This window comes from Oncorhynchus masou, chromosome 30 (assembly GCF_036934945.1).
Source record: "Oncorhynchus masou masou isolate Uvic2021 chromosome 30, UVic_Omas_1.1, whole genome shotgun sequence".
NCBI lineage: Eukaryota > Metazoa > Chordata > Actinopteri > Salmoniformes > Salmonidae > Oncorhynchus > Oncorhynchus masou.
The window spans coordinates 15414036-15432084 of NC_088241.1; the positions used below are offsets into that span (position 1 = coordinate 15414036).

Consider the following 18049-nt stretch of genomic DNA (forward strand, 5'->3'; position numbering starts at 1 on the left):
GGAATGTAATTTACCAAAAAATGTCTATCTGTAAGCCACGATCCTACTAAGCCACGCCTCCATTCCAGGGTTCCTCCAGGAACCATTTGCTACAGGAACCCATCAACCAACCAAAGGTGCAAATACGAACAAGTGACTAGCAATGGTTCCTTGAGGATCTCCAGGGTTCCTCGAGTCACCACAAATTTTAAGAGTGTACTGTACTGTATGTTAAATAGGCTGGGTTGATTCACCTCACCTGTGTCGGATGGTAAAACTAAACTTTCTACAGTGCACCCGATATTGGGTCGAATCCTAACTAATGCTCCATGCATTGTTTTCTTCACTGGGCTTTCCGTAGACCTTTGCATTAAGTCCTCTGCCGATCAACTGTAAATATTTAACTCAGGTGGTTATTGCAAAAGAGAATGTGTTCTCAGTGACTTACCCAGTTTAATAAAGGCTGTTGTGTGGTAGATTATCTCTATTGTCTATTTCTCCTAATAGAAGTTCAACAAACATCCCACCGCTTTCTTGATATTGGTCTTCTCAGATGGGAGGGGCCTCTGTTGGGTGTTGCTGGCCTGCGCTTGAGGCCCCTCCCTCTTGTTAGGCTGATCAATGAGGAATGAGGAGCTGTATTCTTCAGATCACTTACTTATGCTCTGCTGCTTCCAACTGATGAAGGAAGATCCACACTCACTCTGAGGTAAGCTAACAGATCTACTCATTCATTCAGAAAAAGACCAGGGGGGATGTATTGTTATCAGCAGGGTAAGATACTGTGTGAGATTACTCATTCTGACCTTTCATATTTAAGCCTATAACCTTCTATCTGTTTTTTGTTGTTGTGTGTATTGCAATTCATTTGAGTAATTCAGTGAAGGTAATGTAATAACGATCAATTAATAATAACAATACGCTTTATTCCAATTTTCTATTTTCCTTTGAATGAATACAGCTTCAAAACATACTATGTTAAGCTAAGCAAATGTTGAACTTTAAGAAATTGACAAAATAACTAGGTAAAGAGGTGCAGAAGCACAGGTTTTGTCTTATTCCAAGCACCACAGCAAGAAACACTGTCTTGGTGTGCATGTTCTCATGGAACTCTTTAACCATAGCAAGTCATGAATAAAAAACATAGCTGAGATTGTGCCTTGCCTTGGGGCGGAAACTGCTCAGTAGAGACAGAGAAGAGTAAGATGCTTGGGGCACAGTGCCGATAGGTTGGGGGAGGTCAACATCTCACCCTCAGACACTGAAGGCAACATGATACATAGAAAGCAGCGGTATAATGCATTCTCACTGTTCCCATTGAAAGATTGTTGGTTAGTTAACCTACTGAATTGATATGCATTCTACTTCAGTATACACTTTTCTCAGGACAGTTAATACACTGTGGTTTGTATTATCTCCATGTAAGAAGTTGACAATGTGTTCTGTATCTGAATTCACTCAAATCAGTGATTATGTACAGCTCTTTCAAAGCAGGTATTTTCTTTGTGTCCTTGATTTTGTATTGACAGTGTATTACCTTTTATTTACCCAGACATCAAAAACTATCATAACAAACAGAAGGGGACAGATCAGACTGGGTGTTCTATTCAGTCTGGTTCCCTGAAGCGTTACATATTGCGCAATAGAAATGTAATGGTCATTTCAGAGACAGAAGACATATGCAGTATTTACCATGAATGCAAGTCTCTGCTAATGTGGGAACATTGCCTTTAAATTTCAATCGCGCTGTAACACTGAAATACTACGATACGGATTGAATAGAGCCCTGGGTATCTACAGCCTGTTAAGCCTCTAGCGACGAGCAATCCCGTATCCGGGAGCGTAATCATAGCCTCAAGCTCATAACCATAACGCAACGTTTCCTATTCATGAAAATCGCAAATGAAATGAAATAAATATATTCAAACACAAGCTTAGCCTTTTGTTAACAACACTGTCATCTCAGATTTTCAAAATATGCGTTACAGCCAACACTAGACAAGCATTTGTGTAAGTTTAGCATGGCATAATGCTATGCTAGGCTGTGCTGGCAGCAGGCAACATTTTCACAAAAATAAGAAAAGCAACCAAATTAAATCATTTACCTTTGAAGAACTTCAGATGCTTTCACTCAGGAGACTCCCAGTTAGATAGCAAATGTTCCTTTTTCCAAAAATAATATTTTTGTAGGCGAAAAACGTCACGTTTGTTCATCCTGCTTGGCTGAGAAATCGACAGAAAAATACTTAAACTATAATGCATTAGCATAACGCAACTTTTTCTATTCATGAAAATCGCAAATGAAATTAAATACATATCTTGAAACACAAGCTTAGCCTTTTGTTAACAACACTGTCATCTCAGATTTTCAAAATATGCTTTTCAACCAAAGCTACACAAGCATTTATGTAAGAGTATTGATAGCCTAGCATAGCATTAAGCCTAGCATTCAGCAGGCAACATTTTCACAAAATCAAGAAAAGCATTCAAATAAAATAATTTATCTTTGAAGAACTTTAGATGTTTTCAATGACGAGACTCTCAGTTAGATAGCAAATGTGCATTTTATTCCAAAAAGATTATTTGTGTAGGAGAAATCGCTCCATTTTGTTCATCACTTTTGGCTAAGAAAAAAAAACTAAAATTAATTAACTTACAACGCCGAACTTTTTTCCAAATGAACTCCATAATATCGACAGAAACATGGCAAACGTTGTTTAGAATCATCCTCAAGGTGTTTTTCACATATCTATTAGATGAAAAATAATTCGTGGCAGTTGGGTTTCTCCTCAGTAGCAAACGGAAAAGTACTGCAGCTGGAGATTACTCAATAATTGCAACGGAGGACACCAAGCGACCACCTGGTAAATGTAGTTTCTTATGGTCAATCTTCCAATGATATGCCTACAAATACGTCACAATGCTGCAGAGACACCTTGGGGAAAACGTGGAAAAGGTAAGCTGACTCCTAGCTCCTCCACAGCCATATAAGGAGTCATTGCCATGAGGCAGTTTCAAAAAATGCGGCACTTCCTGATTGTATTTTTATCTGGGTTTTTCTGTAACATCAGTTCTGTGGCACTCACAGACAATATCTTTGCAGTTTTGGAAACGTCAGAGTGTTTTCTTTCCAAAGCTGTCAATTATATGCATATTCGAGCATCTTTTCGTGACAAAATATCTTGTTTAAAACGGGAACGTTTTTCATCCAAAAATTAAAATAGCGACCCCTATATCCAAGACGTTTTAAGAGCCAGGCCTATCTACAGTGAATGAGGGCAGTTAGCATAGATGGCATTACAAAGTCCAGGGTGGTGTGTATTCTTATCTCTATGTAAGAAGGTAAAGTGACTGAAACAAGAATATGTGTTCTGTATCTTAATTCATTCAAATCAGTGATTATATTATGTAAGCTCTTTCAAAACAGGTAGGCCTAATGCTTTGTGACCTCCATTTTGTGTATACTCAATATATTTGTTGTTGACTACTTTGTAGTCATCCTTGGCATAAGGATGCAGTTACACAAGTGGTTACCAAGATGGTCTGAAACTTCATGTCTTTCAGCAGGCAAAAACTTAGAGTTGAGTGTTTTTTGGGGGGGGGGTGGCCAATATTACCACTACTTTACATATCAGATCCCTATGCAATTAGAAAAGTTCTACAGCAGGGGTACTCAACTCTGACCCTACGAGTTCCAGAGCCTGCTGGTTTTCTGTTCTACCTGATCATGAATTGCAAGCAACTGGCGTCCCAGGTCTAAATCAGTCCCTGATCAGAAGGGAACATTGACAAAATACAGTGGAACTTGTTTGAGGTCCAGCGTTGAGTTTGAATGGCCTACAGCATTCTTTTAAGAAAGAACAACAAAAAGAACAGCTCTGGAAATAGCTCCCACAGAGTCTTTTATCTTACAAATGACAACTGTGACCAGTGTGCTTGTTCAGAGAGAGAAACAGAAACAGTCACTTTATGGCTAAACTGGACCACTGACAGTCCTGTAGCTGATGACACAATGTCCAAGTCCCAAATGGCATCCTACTCCCTGTATAGTGCACTCATTTTGATCAGGGCCTATAGGGCTCTTGTCAAAAGTAATGCACTGTGTAGGGAATAGGGTGCCATTTGGGACATACACAACAGGTGATGACACTGACACACAGAAGAAAAAGATACTAGTGATATAATTGCTGTATTTATCGGCAGTTGCAAGCATGTAATTACTGTGTCATAACCGTTTATAACCACACGTTCTTAAAAAAACTGAACTAAACAAAAAACAGACAGTGCATTTAGCTTATCAATCAGCTTATTATTAGAATCAGGTGTGCTAGATTATAGGGTTGGTGCAGAAACATATAGGATGGTTGCGCTCCAGGAACAGGGTTCAGCAGCCCTGCTTATTGCATTGGGGCTTGTTCAGTCTGTGTAAGACCTGGACAACATGATACATGTCAAATGTCAACAGCTAAAACATGCTGTCCTCTGCCCTACAGGAAATGGCATGCAAGTTTGGGACATATCTAGCTTTCTTCTTTCTCCTGGCAAGTCTGGCTGTCATCATTACAATATCCGTGATCCAGGGTCATAAGCGTGTCTTTGAGTCACGTCTGAAGGTAAAAACAACAACCACATTCCTGATCCTTCTCTCCTCAAATAGCTTTATTGACAGTGTGAAGCATCTGCTAAATGACTCAAATGTAAATGTATTACCTCGAATTTACCCAGACATCAAGACAATCATCACAGGCAGAAGGTGACAGATCAGACTGGGTCTCTACAGCCTGTTTAGGAGTCAGGCCAAACTACAGTGAATGGGGGCAGTTAGCGTAGATGGCATTATAAAGACCAGGGTGGTGTGTATTCAAGGCAGGTCCGTGTTGGGGAAACATTTGCTCCGAGTGGGACACATTCAAAAGGAAGGACGACACTTGACTAGTTGACTTGATACAGCTTTGGGTAACAGGGTTAAATGATTTCCTATTAATCAAAAGATGACTAAAGTTTAATAACTCTGTGAAATGGACCAATCACCTTTAGTCAGCACACCAGGTCTATATATGAGAAGGGAAAAGTAACTTCAACACCGCAGGAACTGAGACTCTGAGGTTGGTTCAAATAGTGTTTGTTTTCTTTCCAAAAAATGTAGCAGTGCTTTATTTAATCTTGCTTGACACAATGGAATGGTACTAATGGAAGTAATCCACAAAAGTGCAAAACCTGCCCATCTACCACTCCAGGACAGGCTCAAACAAACACTCAAAGAGAGCAAATACTTGGCCTGTTTTCAACCAAACACTCAAAGATAGCAAATACTTGGCCTGTTTTCAACCAAACACTCAAAGATAGCAAATACTTGGCCTGTTTTCAACCAAACACTCAAAGATAGCAAATACTTGGCCTGTTTTCAACCAAACACTCAAAGATGAGCAAATACTTGGCCTGTTTTCAACCAAACACTCAAAGATAGCAAATACTTGGCCTGTTTTCAACCAAACACTCAAAGATAGCAAATACTTGGCCTGTTTTCAACCAAACACTCAAAGAGAGCAAATACTTGGCCTGTTTTCAACCAAACACTCAAAGATGGCAAATACTTGGCCTGTTTTCAACCAAACACTCAAAGATAGCAAATACTTGGCCTGTTTTCAACCAAACACTCAAAGAGAGCAAATACTTGGCCTGTTTTCAACCAAACACTCAAAGAGAGCAAATACTTGGCCTGTTTTCAACCAAACACTCAAAGATAGCAAATACTTGGCCTGTTTTCAACCAAACACTCAAAGATAGCAAATACTTGGCCTGTTTTCAACCAAACACTCAAAGATAGCAAATACTTGGCCTGTTTTCAACCAAACACTCAAAGATAGCAAATTCTTGGCCTGTTTTCAACCAAACACTCAAAGATAGCAAATACTTGGCCTGTTTGAATCCAGGTCCGAGTCTGGAATATGCATTATTGGTACCTTTTTTTAACTTTATTAGGATCCCCATTAGCCAACACCAATGGCAACAGCTAGTCTTACTGGGGTCTGACACATGACATTTACAATTTACATACATTTAAAAACAATAACATGTCGTGTGCGTATGTGTTTGCATCTATCAATATATGTCAGTACAAACACACAAAAAATACCCACAATCAGTCCAAATCATTTCTATGGATTTATATTCATGCCTGAGTGTTTCCTGTGTTTACAGAGTAGCTGCATTTTTAAAAATGTATTCACGTTCTGTCCCTGTTCTCAGCTTTATGGAAGTAATAATCACACCATAATGGAGTGCAATCATTGTGCTTCTAACCAATCAGGAACGGAGTGCAATAATTGTGAGGTATTTGATGGACTGTACTTTAGGGGATAGTGGTTGTTTACCATAACATACGTTATTGCCTTTCATTATACAACGATTATGTGCGTGCCACTGCATCATTTCTTCATCTAATAGAATCCTCCTCCTCTTGGACAGCAGTAAAGAGTATGTTTTCACTCCTTAGGTTCAGATCCACTATAGCTGTATCAATTGACTTTGACCTGTTTCGTGGTATGAGTGAAGTAATCCTGCAGCAGGAGGATTTGATTATTCAAAAGAAGAAAAAAGTATTATTTCTAACGGGAAATGAGTTTTGATAGGCTAGAGTAGGCTATAATTTAGGTGTAGCCTATGGTTGCATTTCGGATACACTTGTATATCGTAGTGGAGATCAATGTCTATCTTGTGTTATTAAGCTATATGAAAAAAAGGTTGTGTACGGCTGCATTTCAGATACATTGCTGTACATTTGAATGTTGCAGCAGCAGGACCTGCAGTAGTAGGACATTTATTCTGTCTGGTGCTTTAGCGTTCGAGTGAGTGAGCGAGAGAGAAAGAAACCTGCAGGTTTTTGGTGAATTAATCATAAGGCTTATCTGCGACAACAAAGTGATCAAATTAAGACTAAACATCTGTATATGAACTAGCATCTTGAATATGTAGTGTGATTTCCCTGCTCTCCTCTGTGTGCAGTATGGCATAGTAATTGACTCAGGCTCCTCCCGCTCTACTGTGCATCTGTATCAATGGCCAGCCGAGAAGCAAAATAACACTGGAGTGGTGAGCCAGACACTCAGATGCATGGTCGCTGGTGAGTCTGCATGTTTTTAAAATCCTTTTTATTGACCCAACCCTCTTCAGAGTACTAAAGTAACTTTATATTCACAGCTATTTTGTGAAATAGACATTTTACATACATGCTCAGTATTACAAAAACATAAATATTTTTGGGGGATAAACACATTAAATGTGGATACATAGTACTGAGACATATCCGGTGTACATGGTAGGGGTTTCCATTATAACTAGGGTTCATTTTAGATGAATGTTGTGATTAGGGTTCATTTTAGATGAATGTTGTGATTTTTCAACCACTCCTGAACCTGTGACCACAACATGCTACGTGGGGGCAAAACCAGAATAGATTATCTAATGATTCTGTCTCTTCGCAGCTAAAGCCTGCAGAGCTGAGATGGTTGTATGCCTCATATACTGTATGTTGTATAACATTCAGTTGATGACAAGAATGTTGTATAATAATCAACATTTAAAAACGGAGTCTGTATGTTCATATTGAGATGCAGTGTCACTGAGTCGGCATCGTAATGTGATCGTCATGTGATGAACCCGACATTCTCACTCAGGTCACAATCTTGTCCTTTTTTTTATTGTACTTTATGCCCCTTTTCTCCCCAATTTTGATCTTGTCTCATTGCTGCAACTCCCCAGTGCGCTCGGGAGGCAAAGGCCTTAGACCACAGCGCCACTCGGGATGGCCTTGTCCCCATCTTTTTTATGAAGATGCCATAATACATTACTTTTTGGAAAAGGACTTGCATGTGAAATGCACTTATCCTCATACAGCCTTTCAGTACCGTGTGTCACACTCCTTGTTATATAATATGTTTAAGGGCAATTCCGCCACTTTTAAACCTCATATTCATCATCTCCAGCACCAACCAGTGTCTACATATGTGAAAAAGCGTGCTTCTATGATATGTGGTTAAAAAGATCAGAAAGTCCTAACATAATGCTTCTCTGTGACATCACAGGGTATTATTAAAAGTTTAAAAAATGGTGATTCTCAGAAGCAGCAACCTAAGTTTCTAGACCAATGGAGGGTATTTTCTTGCTCCCCCTGTCACCGTAAATCTCATAGTGTTTGAAAATCACAGTTTTTCACTTTTAATGAAGCCATCGGGTAGAAATGTTTAACTTTATATTTTGTTCTACAAAACTTGTACCGTTTTCACAAATGTTGAAACTGGTATTGTGCTGGAGATAATGAAAATGAGGTTGAAAAGTGGTGGAGTTGCCCTTAAAGCACCTGGTTGAAAGCACTATAAACGTAATCCAGTTTTGTCTAGTGATGCAGTCTTGCTAGCTGTCTAGTGCACAATTTGCTTGTGATTTAGATAATACATATTGTATGACTCTGAGCTCAGTCTGATTTGATTCCCTAGGCCCTGGTATCTCAGATATGTTAGTTGACAATGCACAGGACCAACAGTCCTGGGCGTCGATCAGAGAATGTATGAACAACATCACAAAAATCGTCCCCGCAGACCAACACAATTCAACCGTCCTCTACCTTGGGGCAACTGCTGGGATGAGACTGCTACAGTGAGTTGTGGGTTTGTCTTCCTCCATTGTGAGCGTACCTCACCAATCTTCTAGGTATGGAGTCCTTTACAGTCTATCTGGCTGACCTATCTCTGTTGTTGCACTTCTGGGAATGGATCCATGGTAGATACAGAAGTAGACGTGTGCATTGCCACACACATACACACATACTGATCCCACATACAGAATACTGATAGGTTTTACACCATATTTAATCAACCTACTGTAGACCTATTATTGATCTCTAAATTCTCCACTGGACTGGAGATAATATACAACCTCAAAATGCATCTCTCTCTTGATTACAAGTTCACAGAATGAAACCAAATCCAATGAGATCTTAAAGAACCTGCAGAACTACCTCCAATCCCTGCCGTTTAACTTCCAAAACGCCTCCATCATGTCAGGGAAAGAGGAGGGGCTGTACGGATGGATCACCGTCAACTACCTGCTGGGAAACTTCCTGGAGGTACATTACAATTTTACATTAACTTCAAAACTTTGCAATAACTTCAACTACCTGATAGGAAACTTCCTGGAGGTACATTACAATTTTACGTTAACTTCAAAACCTTTACAATAACTTTAGAATGACCTAAATAACTATTAGGCGTACTGTATGTATATGTACTGATGTGTGGGTAACTGTTAGTATTGTGTGTAAAAGTATGTAGGAACAATTTTTTTGGTCTATTTTTCTTATGTTAATTGTGTGTAGTTCTGTCCTTGAGCTGTTCTTGTCTATTGATGTTCTGTATTATGTCATGTTTTATGTTTTATGTGGATCCCAGGAAGAGTAACTGCTGCTTCAGCAACAGCTAATGGGGATCAAAAATAAAGACATAAAGAAATAATGGACATTTTAACACAAAATCAATATTGCAGATTGTTGGTTATATCAGTGTAATAATTATATGGCAAGTAGAAATCAAAACGGGATGGTTTTGAAGGGAAATATATTTAAACAAATATATGGGGGATTGGAAATGAAGCAGACAATTATTTCCATTCCTCCACATATTTGTTTCTTATTTTTAAAATATATTTTACTTCTTTATTATTTGACCATAACCCTACCACCCCTCCCCTAATTGGAGTTAACTAATGGACGACAATACTTAGGCTTCTACTTCCAGCTTATACATATTATATACATTTTATGGACACAGTACAGTTTACACCAGTGATCTTTTATTTTCTAAATGTTTTACCCTTCAGCTACCTTCAACCCCTCACATTTATTTCTGAAAATCATCCAGTTTTGATTTCTATTTGCCATATATTCTTTAACAGTGCTGTGATGTTTCACAAACATTCTGAACCTTTCTATTCTCACAGTTTCTAGTTGTAAATTAAAGATGGGTATTTTTAATAAGAGATCTATTATATTATTGATCAAATGATTATGGCTTTTCATGTCACCCAGCAGTGCTTTTTGCAGAGTTAGCTTTAGGTAAATGTGGTGATTTTTCAGCTATTCCTGAACCTGCGACCCAAAACAAGCCACATAGTACCATGCAGTACCAAAACAAGTGACCTAATGATTCTGTCCCTTCACAGCAAAATCTGCAGAGTTGGGACGGTTGGATCCCTAATACATTCTATTGGTTGCAAGACTTTTGTATTATCATTTAAATTGAAAAGCTCTTTGAATCCAGTTTTGAATCCGGCGTTGTTTTGTATATCAGTGAATAAACCATGTGCTATGGAATCAGCACATCAAAAATCTCTTCCCAACTATTTTGCAACCTGTATGGTGCAGCTGTCATTTATTTTATTGATAAAAAAGAATTTGACCAACTTTGTTCTTCAATGCAGGGCCGACAGACAAGTTCCTTAGCTTCTACAATGCTTAAAATAAGATTGTTTTGCGGCTCTATATTGAACCTTTTTGAGGACCATGTATGAAGCGAGCCATTGAACCCTTCAATATAGCAACATTTATTCTAGCAGTGTAGGGTTTTAATCAGAATGCATTTATCATAATACAGTACAGTTCTCATCATTGTTTTTCATAAAGATCATCATTGATTTGCAAACATCAATCTATCCTCTGGTTTGAAGAGAAACATATGGAACATGTGGGTGCGGCCTGCCGGAGGGAAGATGGTGGGCTCCATGGATCTAGGAGGGGCGTCCACCCAGATAGCGTTCACCCTCCCAGATCCCAACGTCCAGGGAACAGACATCGTACGGGTCTCCCTCTATGGCTACGAATACAACATCTACACTCACAGCTTCCTGTGTTATGGGAAGAACGAGGCAGAGAAGAGAGTCCTCGCTGCTTTAGTGAAGGTACTGCGTATAGGAAATCTGGGTTTACTTCAAATAGTATTTGTTTTCTTCCAAATACCTGATTGGTTATGCCTGGAGTGCTAAATGGGCTGGGTTTGGAGTTTTGGGACGATTCCAGCAGTAAAGAAAAATAAATACTATTTGAACCCAGAATCTGTTATCATGTCATCCCTCACATTCGTTCCTGGCAGCATTGTCAACATGATGATGATGATGATGATGATGATTTTATACTTAGCTAAGTGCCTTTTTTTGTAATTAATGCAATCCTTCTGTCTAAGTCCATAACACCCATTAATATCTAATTACCAAATCCTAAGAAATCTGAGGACACCTCATTACCTTGACACTTTACTGTCTCTCGGAGATGAGGCAAAGTGCATTATGGTATTAACCGTATTGATCTGTCCATTTCTATATGGTTTTCTTTGCAAACATGGTCGAAAAGTGTCTGTTTTGCTAGTATGGTAGATAATGCATGCACAACTGAAGACAGCCATTTTGAGGAGACAATGTAAATAGTGGTTCCACTTTACTTATGGTTGTTCTTGTACCTGTGTAGCCTAGCAACGCTGTAATTACTACAGTAGAAAAGAGGTTCAATCTCAGCTATTGATCCTTTGGATTCCTTCTTCATGAATGTTCAAGTGACACACTGTAAATACTTTTACTGTGCTCTCTTTGTCTCACCGATCAGAACTCTGAGAACGCTACACATGTGACCAACCCCTGCTTCAATCTTGGTTACAACATGACTGTGTCGGCTGAGTCCATCTTTGGGACTGAGTGCATAGAAACGCCTGCCGACTACGATCCCAAACAGATGATCACCCTGAAGGGGTCATCAGACAACGGAGCCTGTAGGGACGTGGTGAAATCCATATTTGACCTGACCTGCACGAATAACTGTTCCTTTGACGCAGTCTACCAACCATCCGTGGGACCCGGGGACTTTCTGGTACAGACAGACAGACAGACAGTCAGTCAGTCAGACAGACAGACAGACTGTCTGTCTGTCTGTCTGTCTGTCTGTCTGTCTGTCTGTCTGTCTGTCTGTCTGTCTGTCTGTCTGTCTGTCTGTCTGTCTGTCTGTCTGTCTGTGTGTGTGTGTGTGTGTGTGTGTGTGTATGTGTGTGTGGGCATATTTTGCAGTTATCTAATAAATATTGTGTCTGTCTGAGCTCCTCACGTGTGTTCCATCCCTCAGGCCTATGCTGGGTTCTTCTACACTGCTCAGGCTGTCGAGCTGAAAGGCATTTCACAACTGGACCAGTGGAACTCCTCTACCTGGGAATTCTGCTCCTGGGACTGGCCCACCGTGAGTCCATGTTGTTGTTGTAGTTGTTGGTGGTGGTGGTAGTGGTCACTGCTCCATGGATTGGCCCACTGTGAGCCCTTTTACACTGACAGCTACTGATGTAGAATCTTAATTTGAGCCAGTGTGCTATAGCAGGAAAATAATCCTGCAGCATCAGGAAACGTGAATTATTAAGTCTGAAATTTCAAAGTGGAAATGACAAACTTTAGAATACACTACAAAATACACTGCAAGTTTTTCAGCAATGAAAGAGTGATCAAATTAATATCCTACATCTGTATAGCAATTTTCACATTTATAGCTGTGACAGAGAAAGGGAAGAGCATGACATTAGCTAAAATAGGGGTAAGCATAGAAGTAAAATATGAGTAAATAGTTGTTCTATTTAATGATGTGGTGTAAGCTTACTCCAGCTGAGAAAAAGTGACCATGCATTCCATGACTATTGGGATCTGTTGGTATAAAAAAGTGGACAACAGGTCAACTGTACTGTGCCATCTGAGGTTAATTTATGAGGACCTTTCCTGGGTGGTGTTTTAAATGGAACTACTGTACACACAGACAACAGATGCATTGTTTGTAAGACAGGGGTGCTGCCCAACCATTATCTAGGCTATTGCAATGTATTATTAGAAATGTATCAGAAGAAATTATTAGAGAATTGCCTCAACACATGGAAAATGTAATGGATAGACAAATGTTTGTTTGTTTTTCTTCTTTTTTTAGCTCACGCTAAAAAAGTCCTGGATAGCTGAAAAATACAGAAAGTCCTACTGCTATTCAGCACATTACGTCCAGACATTACTTGTAAATGGCTACAAGTTCAATAAAGACACTTGGAAACACATTGACTTCCAAAAACAGGTAAGTGTAGCAGAATACAGCCAGGTACCTTGGAGGATCCAAACACGTGTTTCCAAATGAAAGTGCAAAAATTGTCATAGTTTGTAGTTACGAATGTTTTCATGGTCATATACTGTACTGCAAAAAGAGAAACAAACAAGTAGAGAGTGACTCATTCCATTGGAAACCATTAATATAAATGTTGGGTATACTATAATTAACAGAGGCCAAGATCTTGACAAGGAAGCGGTTAGAATCGTTTCCTATGCCCCCAGGAAATGAAACTTGTGATGGAAGTCCAGACTGGAACTTCCAGCTGAAGTCTTTCAGTCTGTTAGACACAATGAAGTGTAACATTAAGTATTTATTTCAAAATCAAAGCACAATACAGACTGGCTACAGTAGCTTGTTTGACATTATGAAAAATGGAGGATTTGTCCCCCAAGATGATAATTCTCTGTTTTTCATTCTTACAAACAAGCAAGCTTCTGTCTCTCTGTCCTTTGTGTTTTGAGTGTCAGGAGAAATTGATGCCCTTCGTCCCATCATCAGAGGGGGTTGAAAGACATGACTTCTTCAGTGGAAGGGAAGACAGATTTTTGAGTCATTTTCCCCCTGGGGGGCATAGTTTTCCTCAATTATTTATACACGGCAAACATTCTTCTAACTTGTAATGTTCATTATGCATTGTTGTCTTTCAGCCTTTTCCAATAGACTATTGATGTTAAAAAAGCAGCCAGGTCACCCTTGATACAAGTCAGTATTCAACGTCAATCCATGTCTCAGGACGTTGGGAGATGACGTGGAAACCGGCCACTAGGGGCAACAGTGAGGCTGTTACTTTCAATTAGGTTTCGGTTTTGCTAGGGTGTTGTGAACGGGAATGGCAGATGGGCATAAGCATCTATAACTTCGAAATTTGACGTTTGAGAAACATGGATGATTCTAATTCTGATGTGAGACTGTGAGGGCTTGTAGCAAAAAAGATATGATAGAGGATGCCAGAATTGGGAAAAGGGTCAGGATTTCTGAACTCCAAATCGCGCCTACTCTCCTGCCACTCATGTAGATCAGAGAGGATTGGATAGGTGGAAGCAGTAAGGAGATATTTCCACCTAGCCAATCAGAAGGTAATATGAAGATATTGACTTAATTTTTATACTGTATCCATCCAATCCTATCAGATTGAATGTAATGCCTAGGATGTAGAGGCTAGGTGACAATTTGGAATTGAGCAATGACCTGTTTTAAGTCTGGTCGTCCCATAAATATGTTTTATCCCATAGGCTGGGGTGTAGGAGATAGTGTTTTATAGGTGTGGCAGTGAAGCCTTTGAGATTTTGCAAAGATGGGTATAAGCTTCTTCAACTAAATAAACAGAGGCAATGCATTCCATGACTACTGGGACTACTGTAGGTATTTAACTAAGGAGAACAGATCAGTTGTGCTGAACCATCTGGGGTTAATTTGTGAGGACCTCTGTCTTTATAGGGATGGCAGGTAGCCTAGTGGTTAGGGTGTTGGGATTGAATCCCTGAGCTGACAAGGTAAAAAATCTGTTGTAGTACCCCTGAGCAAAGCAGTTAACCCATTGTTCCCCGGGCGCCAAAGACCTGGATGTTGATTAAGGCAGCCCCCCACACCGCTCTGATTCAGAGGTTGGGTTAAATGCGGAAGACACATTTCAGTTGAATATATTCAGTTGGACAAGGTAGATATCCCCTCTTCACTCTGTTTTGTCTGTCCCCTAGGTTATAGAGGACAGTGGTATTCAAAGGTGGTGTTGACAAATTAAAAATGAAGAGCACGTTCTATTTTATGGGACAATATACAAATGTTTTTTTAAGAAAGATCACTTGAAACCTATACTTTTATTGAATAAATGTATTTTATAAGAGAGCTGAACATTTTATGAATTGAAGGTTATTTGGTGATGTGAAAATCAAAACGTACCGATTTTAAGGTTGTATCATTAGATTTGGGGTAGAGTGGGATCGCCATAATTTCTAACGAAAAAAATGGGGCACCCAGAAATTCATGTGGAAGAAAAGGAGAGAGTGGAGAGTGGAGCTCCTCTTTCTGGTTCCGGTCCTTGTTTTATCATCTTTTCATCTCTTTGTATGGGACCCAGAACTTAATCGAGAAGCTGACCAAAGAATTTAGTTTTGGGCTAACCCGAGATTACCTAGGCCTGTGGGCCAACGTTTGGTTTTACCCGCCAGAATATATTTTTTTTTTTGGGGGGCTTAGTCAGAGTTACAAAAGTAAAATACTCAAGGTGCAATTTCAAAATTTGTTAGTGCATTAGCAGTCTACAGTTCTACTATTAATCATCGCCAAATTACAGTCCAGGCATGCAGGGCATGTGCCCACGAGCCCTGACCGCTAGGGAGCCCCAATTGATTTTGTTAGTCACTCAGAAAACATATGAACATGGCATAAGTCATGGCAAAATGTGTAGAATGGCAGGAAATTCACTTTAAAACTCCAACAACAACAAACAAACAAAATCATGGCAAAATGTGTAGAATTTCAGGATATTACCTTTGAAACTGCAACATTTTCTCACCGTCCTATGGAAACATGAGTAGAATTGCACAGAATTTATTTTATTAACATTGCAAGAAACAAAAAACAAAACACTACCAAGAGAGGGGGGCACTAAAATGTTTTGCCCACGAGATGGGTGGGCCTCCCATCCAAATCTTCATTAGGGCCCCCAAAATGGTGCTTCATATAAACTTGTGATCCCATTTTGATATCAATAAAATGTTTGCCACCCCACCATGCAAAAAAAGTGATGTAATCAACGGCCAATATTAACTTTTAAAATTGGTGCTATGACAGTTTATTACAAATGAGTCTGTCTGTCCTCAAACAATTCAGTCTGTCTGTCTTTGTCAATTCTCTACTGTGTGGTGTGCCCCCGAGGGGTCGGCAGGGGGGTGCAAGGGTAAAATGACCTGAGTGAAAAGGTCTGGGAACCCCTGTTCGACAGGTGTACAGACTCATGGTCAGTAGTCTATTTTAAGTGAGTGTCTGTCTGTCTGTCTCTCCTCATGCTGTCTCTCTGTCCCCTCCAGGTACATAACACAAATATAGGCTGGAGTCTGGGCTACATGCTACATACATCCAACATGATCCCTGCTGAGGCCGAGCTGGTGCGTCTGCCCATGGCCAACTCTGTGTTCGGTGGCCTCCTCTTCCTCTTCACCGCCCTCACCATCGTCAGTGTCATGTTCCTGATCATCAAGGCTGTGCGCGCCTGCTACTGACCCCCACTAGAGGGCAGAGTGTTCAAATTACAGTAAAACCTAGAGTTACAGTAACTTTCCCAAAATGTGTTTTTTCCAGAAATCTGTTTTGGAAGATTCCTGGAATCAGGAGGGAATGGAATCCTCCAACCAGGATTTCTAAAAAACCTTGTAATTTTGGGAAAGTTACAGAATATATACAGCCCTAGTTAAACCCGATGGAGGAAAGTGCTTCTGGTCCCACCCAGACACAGTTACAGCAGGCAACAATAGAACACTGACAGGTGCAAGGTATTATCACCAGATATTATCATCATCAGTTAAAGAGATTTAACAGGATCTTAAAGCCCACATAGAGTCTTATTCATTTTATTTTTAAATCATCACTATATGTTTGATAAATCACTGTGTGTGTTTATTTCATGAAAATAACTCCAAATATATTTGTCATTGTTTATTTAGAGCTTCCTTTACAATTGAAATGCTCAGTCTAATCATGTGGGTGTGTTGATATAAATGTAAATATGTTTACATACACAGCCCTGATTGGCAAATAGGATCATCTAGACTCTAGACTAGAGCCTACCCCGCTTACACCTTCAAAGTAGGATGATACATATGCTAATAAAAGTTGACTGGTCATTGATCAAAATAATCAGATCAGATTGTGATGTCATACTGTGGGCCAAACACTCCCTCCCAACCGAACAGTGATGTTTTGACCTCATACTGAAAAATGGGAAATCACGTTTTGACTGCACTGCCTCTTTAAGCACTTACAAATGCATAACATATTGTACACATTTGAATTTGTAATGTATCATATTCATTGCAGGGATACTTTCAAAACCACTGGCTGAAATTATACAAAACATATATAATGTATCTTAAGCTGTTTAAAGCATCTCTATTCCATGTGCTTGTTTGAGTGTTTTCAGTGAGAATATACACTTGAGGGTCAGTAATGCATTATAAGATCTTGTTCGCTGCTTTAGGCTCATCCCAAACAGACGAATGACACAATTCTAAGATATTCAGTGACTTCAAATGCTCAATTGGTCTTTAAAGTAAAATAAAAGAGAGGTATTAATTGCATAATGAACTGCTGAGCAAAAATGATCGCCATGTGCACTAAGTCATCGGCTATACAGTACTGTAGATCAGGAGGTTGAATGAAGGTTGAAGGTAGCATGGAAAACACCTGAAATGACTACAATCTCTTTATTACATATTTTGCTGGATGGCATGGCATTATCGGTTATGTGATCATCTACCTCTGAGATCTTGCATGTTTCTCGTCTGATGTACTATATCAGCAAATCCTTGTCAAACAGTCATTTTTTGTTGGTTGAATGTTCCATATTAACAATAAACTGAACATCACCCATGATGTTATCATCTCCAGACTCCAGCTAGTTATATCGGTTTCCTCCCTCTTCTTTACCTTACTTAGCCGACTTCCCCCTGTAGCCTTTGGGTATGTGTTCTGATTCTCCACAATTGCATGCACTTATACTTTCCCCTTCAGACCGGTGGAGAATTGGGATGCATTTTCCTTTTTTCTCCGTTTTTGACTGCAATTCAATATGCTCTCGGTCAGTAGCTACCAGAAGGGGGCAGTCCTTGGCCATAAAGATTTACTAGCGAGCCAATAAGTGACATCCTTTGTCTGTTGTGTTTTAATCCGTTCATGGTTGAAAAGCAC

General features: G+C 39.6%; 1 protein-coding gene across 1 annotated transcript; it reads left to right on the top strand.

The window, feature by feature from the left end:
- Positions 1 to 600: 600 nt before the first annotated feature.
- Positions 601 to 17750, top strand: LOC135523088 (ectonucleoside triphosphate diphosphohydrolase 3-like). The gene is made up of 10 exons (XM_064949816.1): positions 601 to 688; positions 4473 to 4592; positions 6985 to 7102; positions 8475 to 8634; positions 8944 to 9103; positions 10699 to 10929; positions 11627 to 11887; positions 12137 to 12247; positions 12974 to 13111; positions 16174 to 17750. Exons 2-10 carry the CDS (start codon positions 4476 to 4478, stop codon positions 16363 to 16365), a joined length of 1488 nt encoding a protein of 495 aa, XP_064805888.1. The 5' UTR covers positions 601 to 688; positions 4473 to 4475; the 3' UTR covers positions 16366 to 17750.
- Positions 17751 to 18049: the final 299 nt, after the last annotated feature.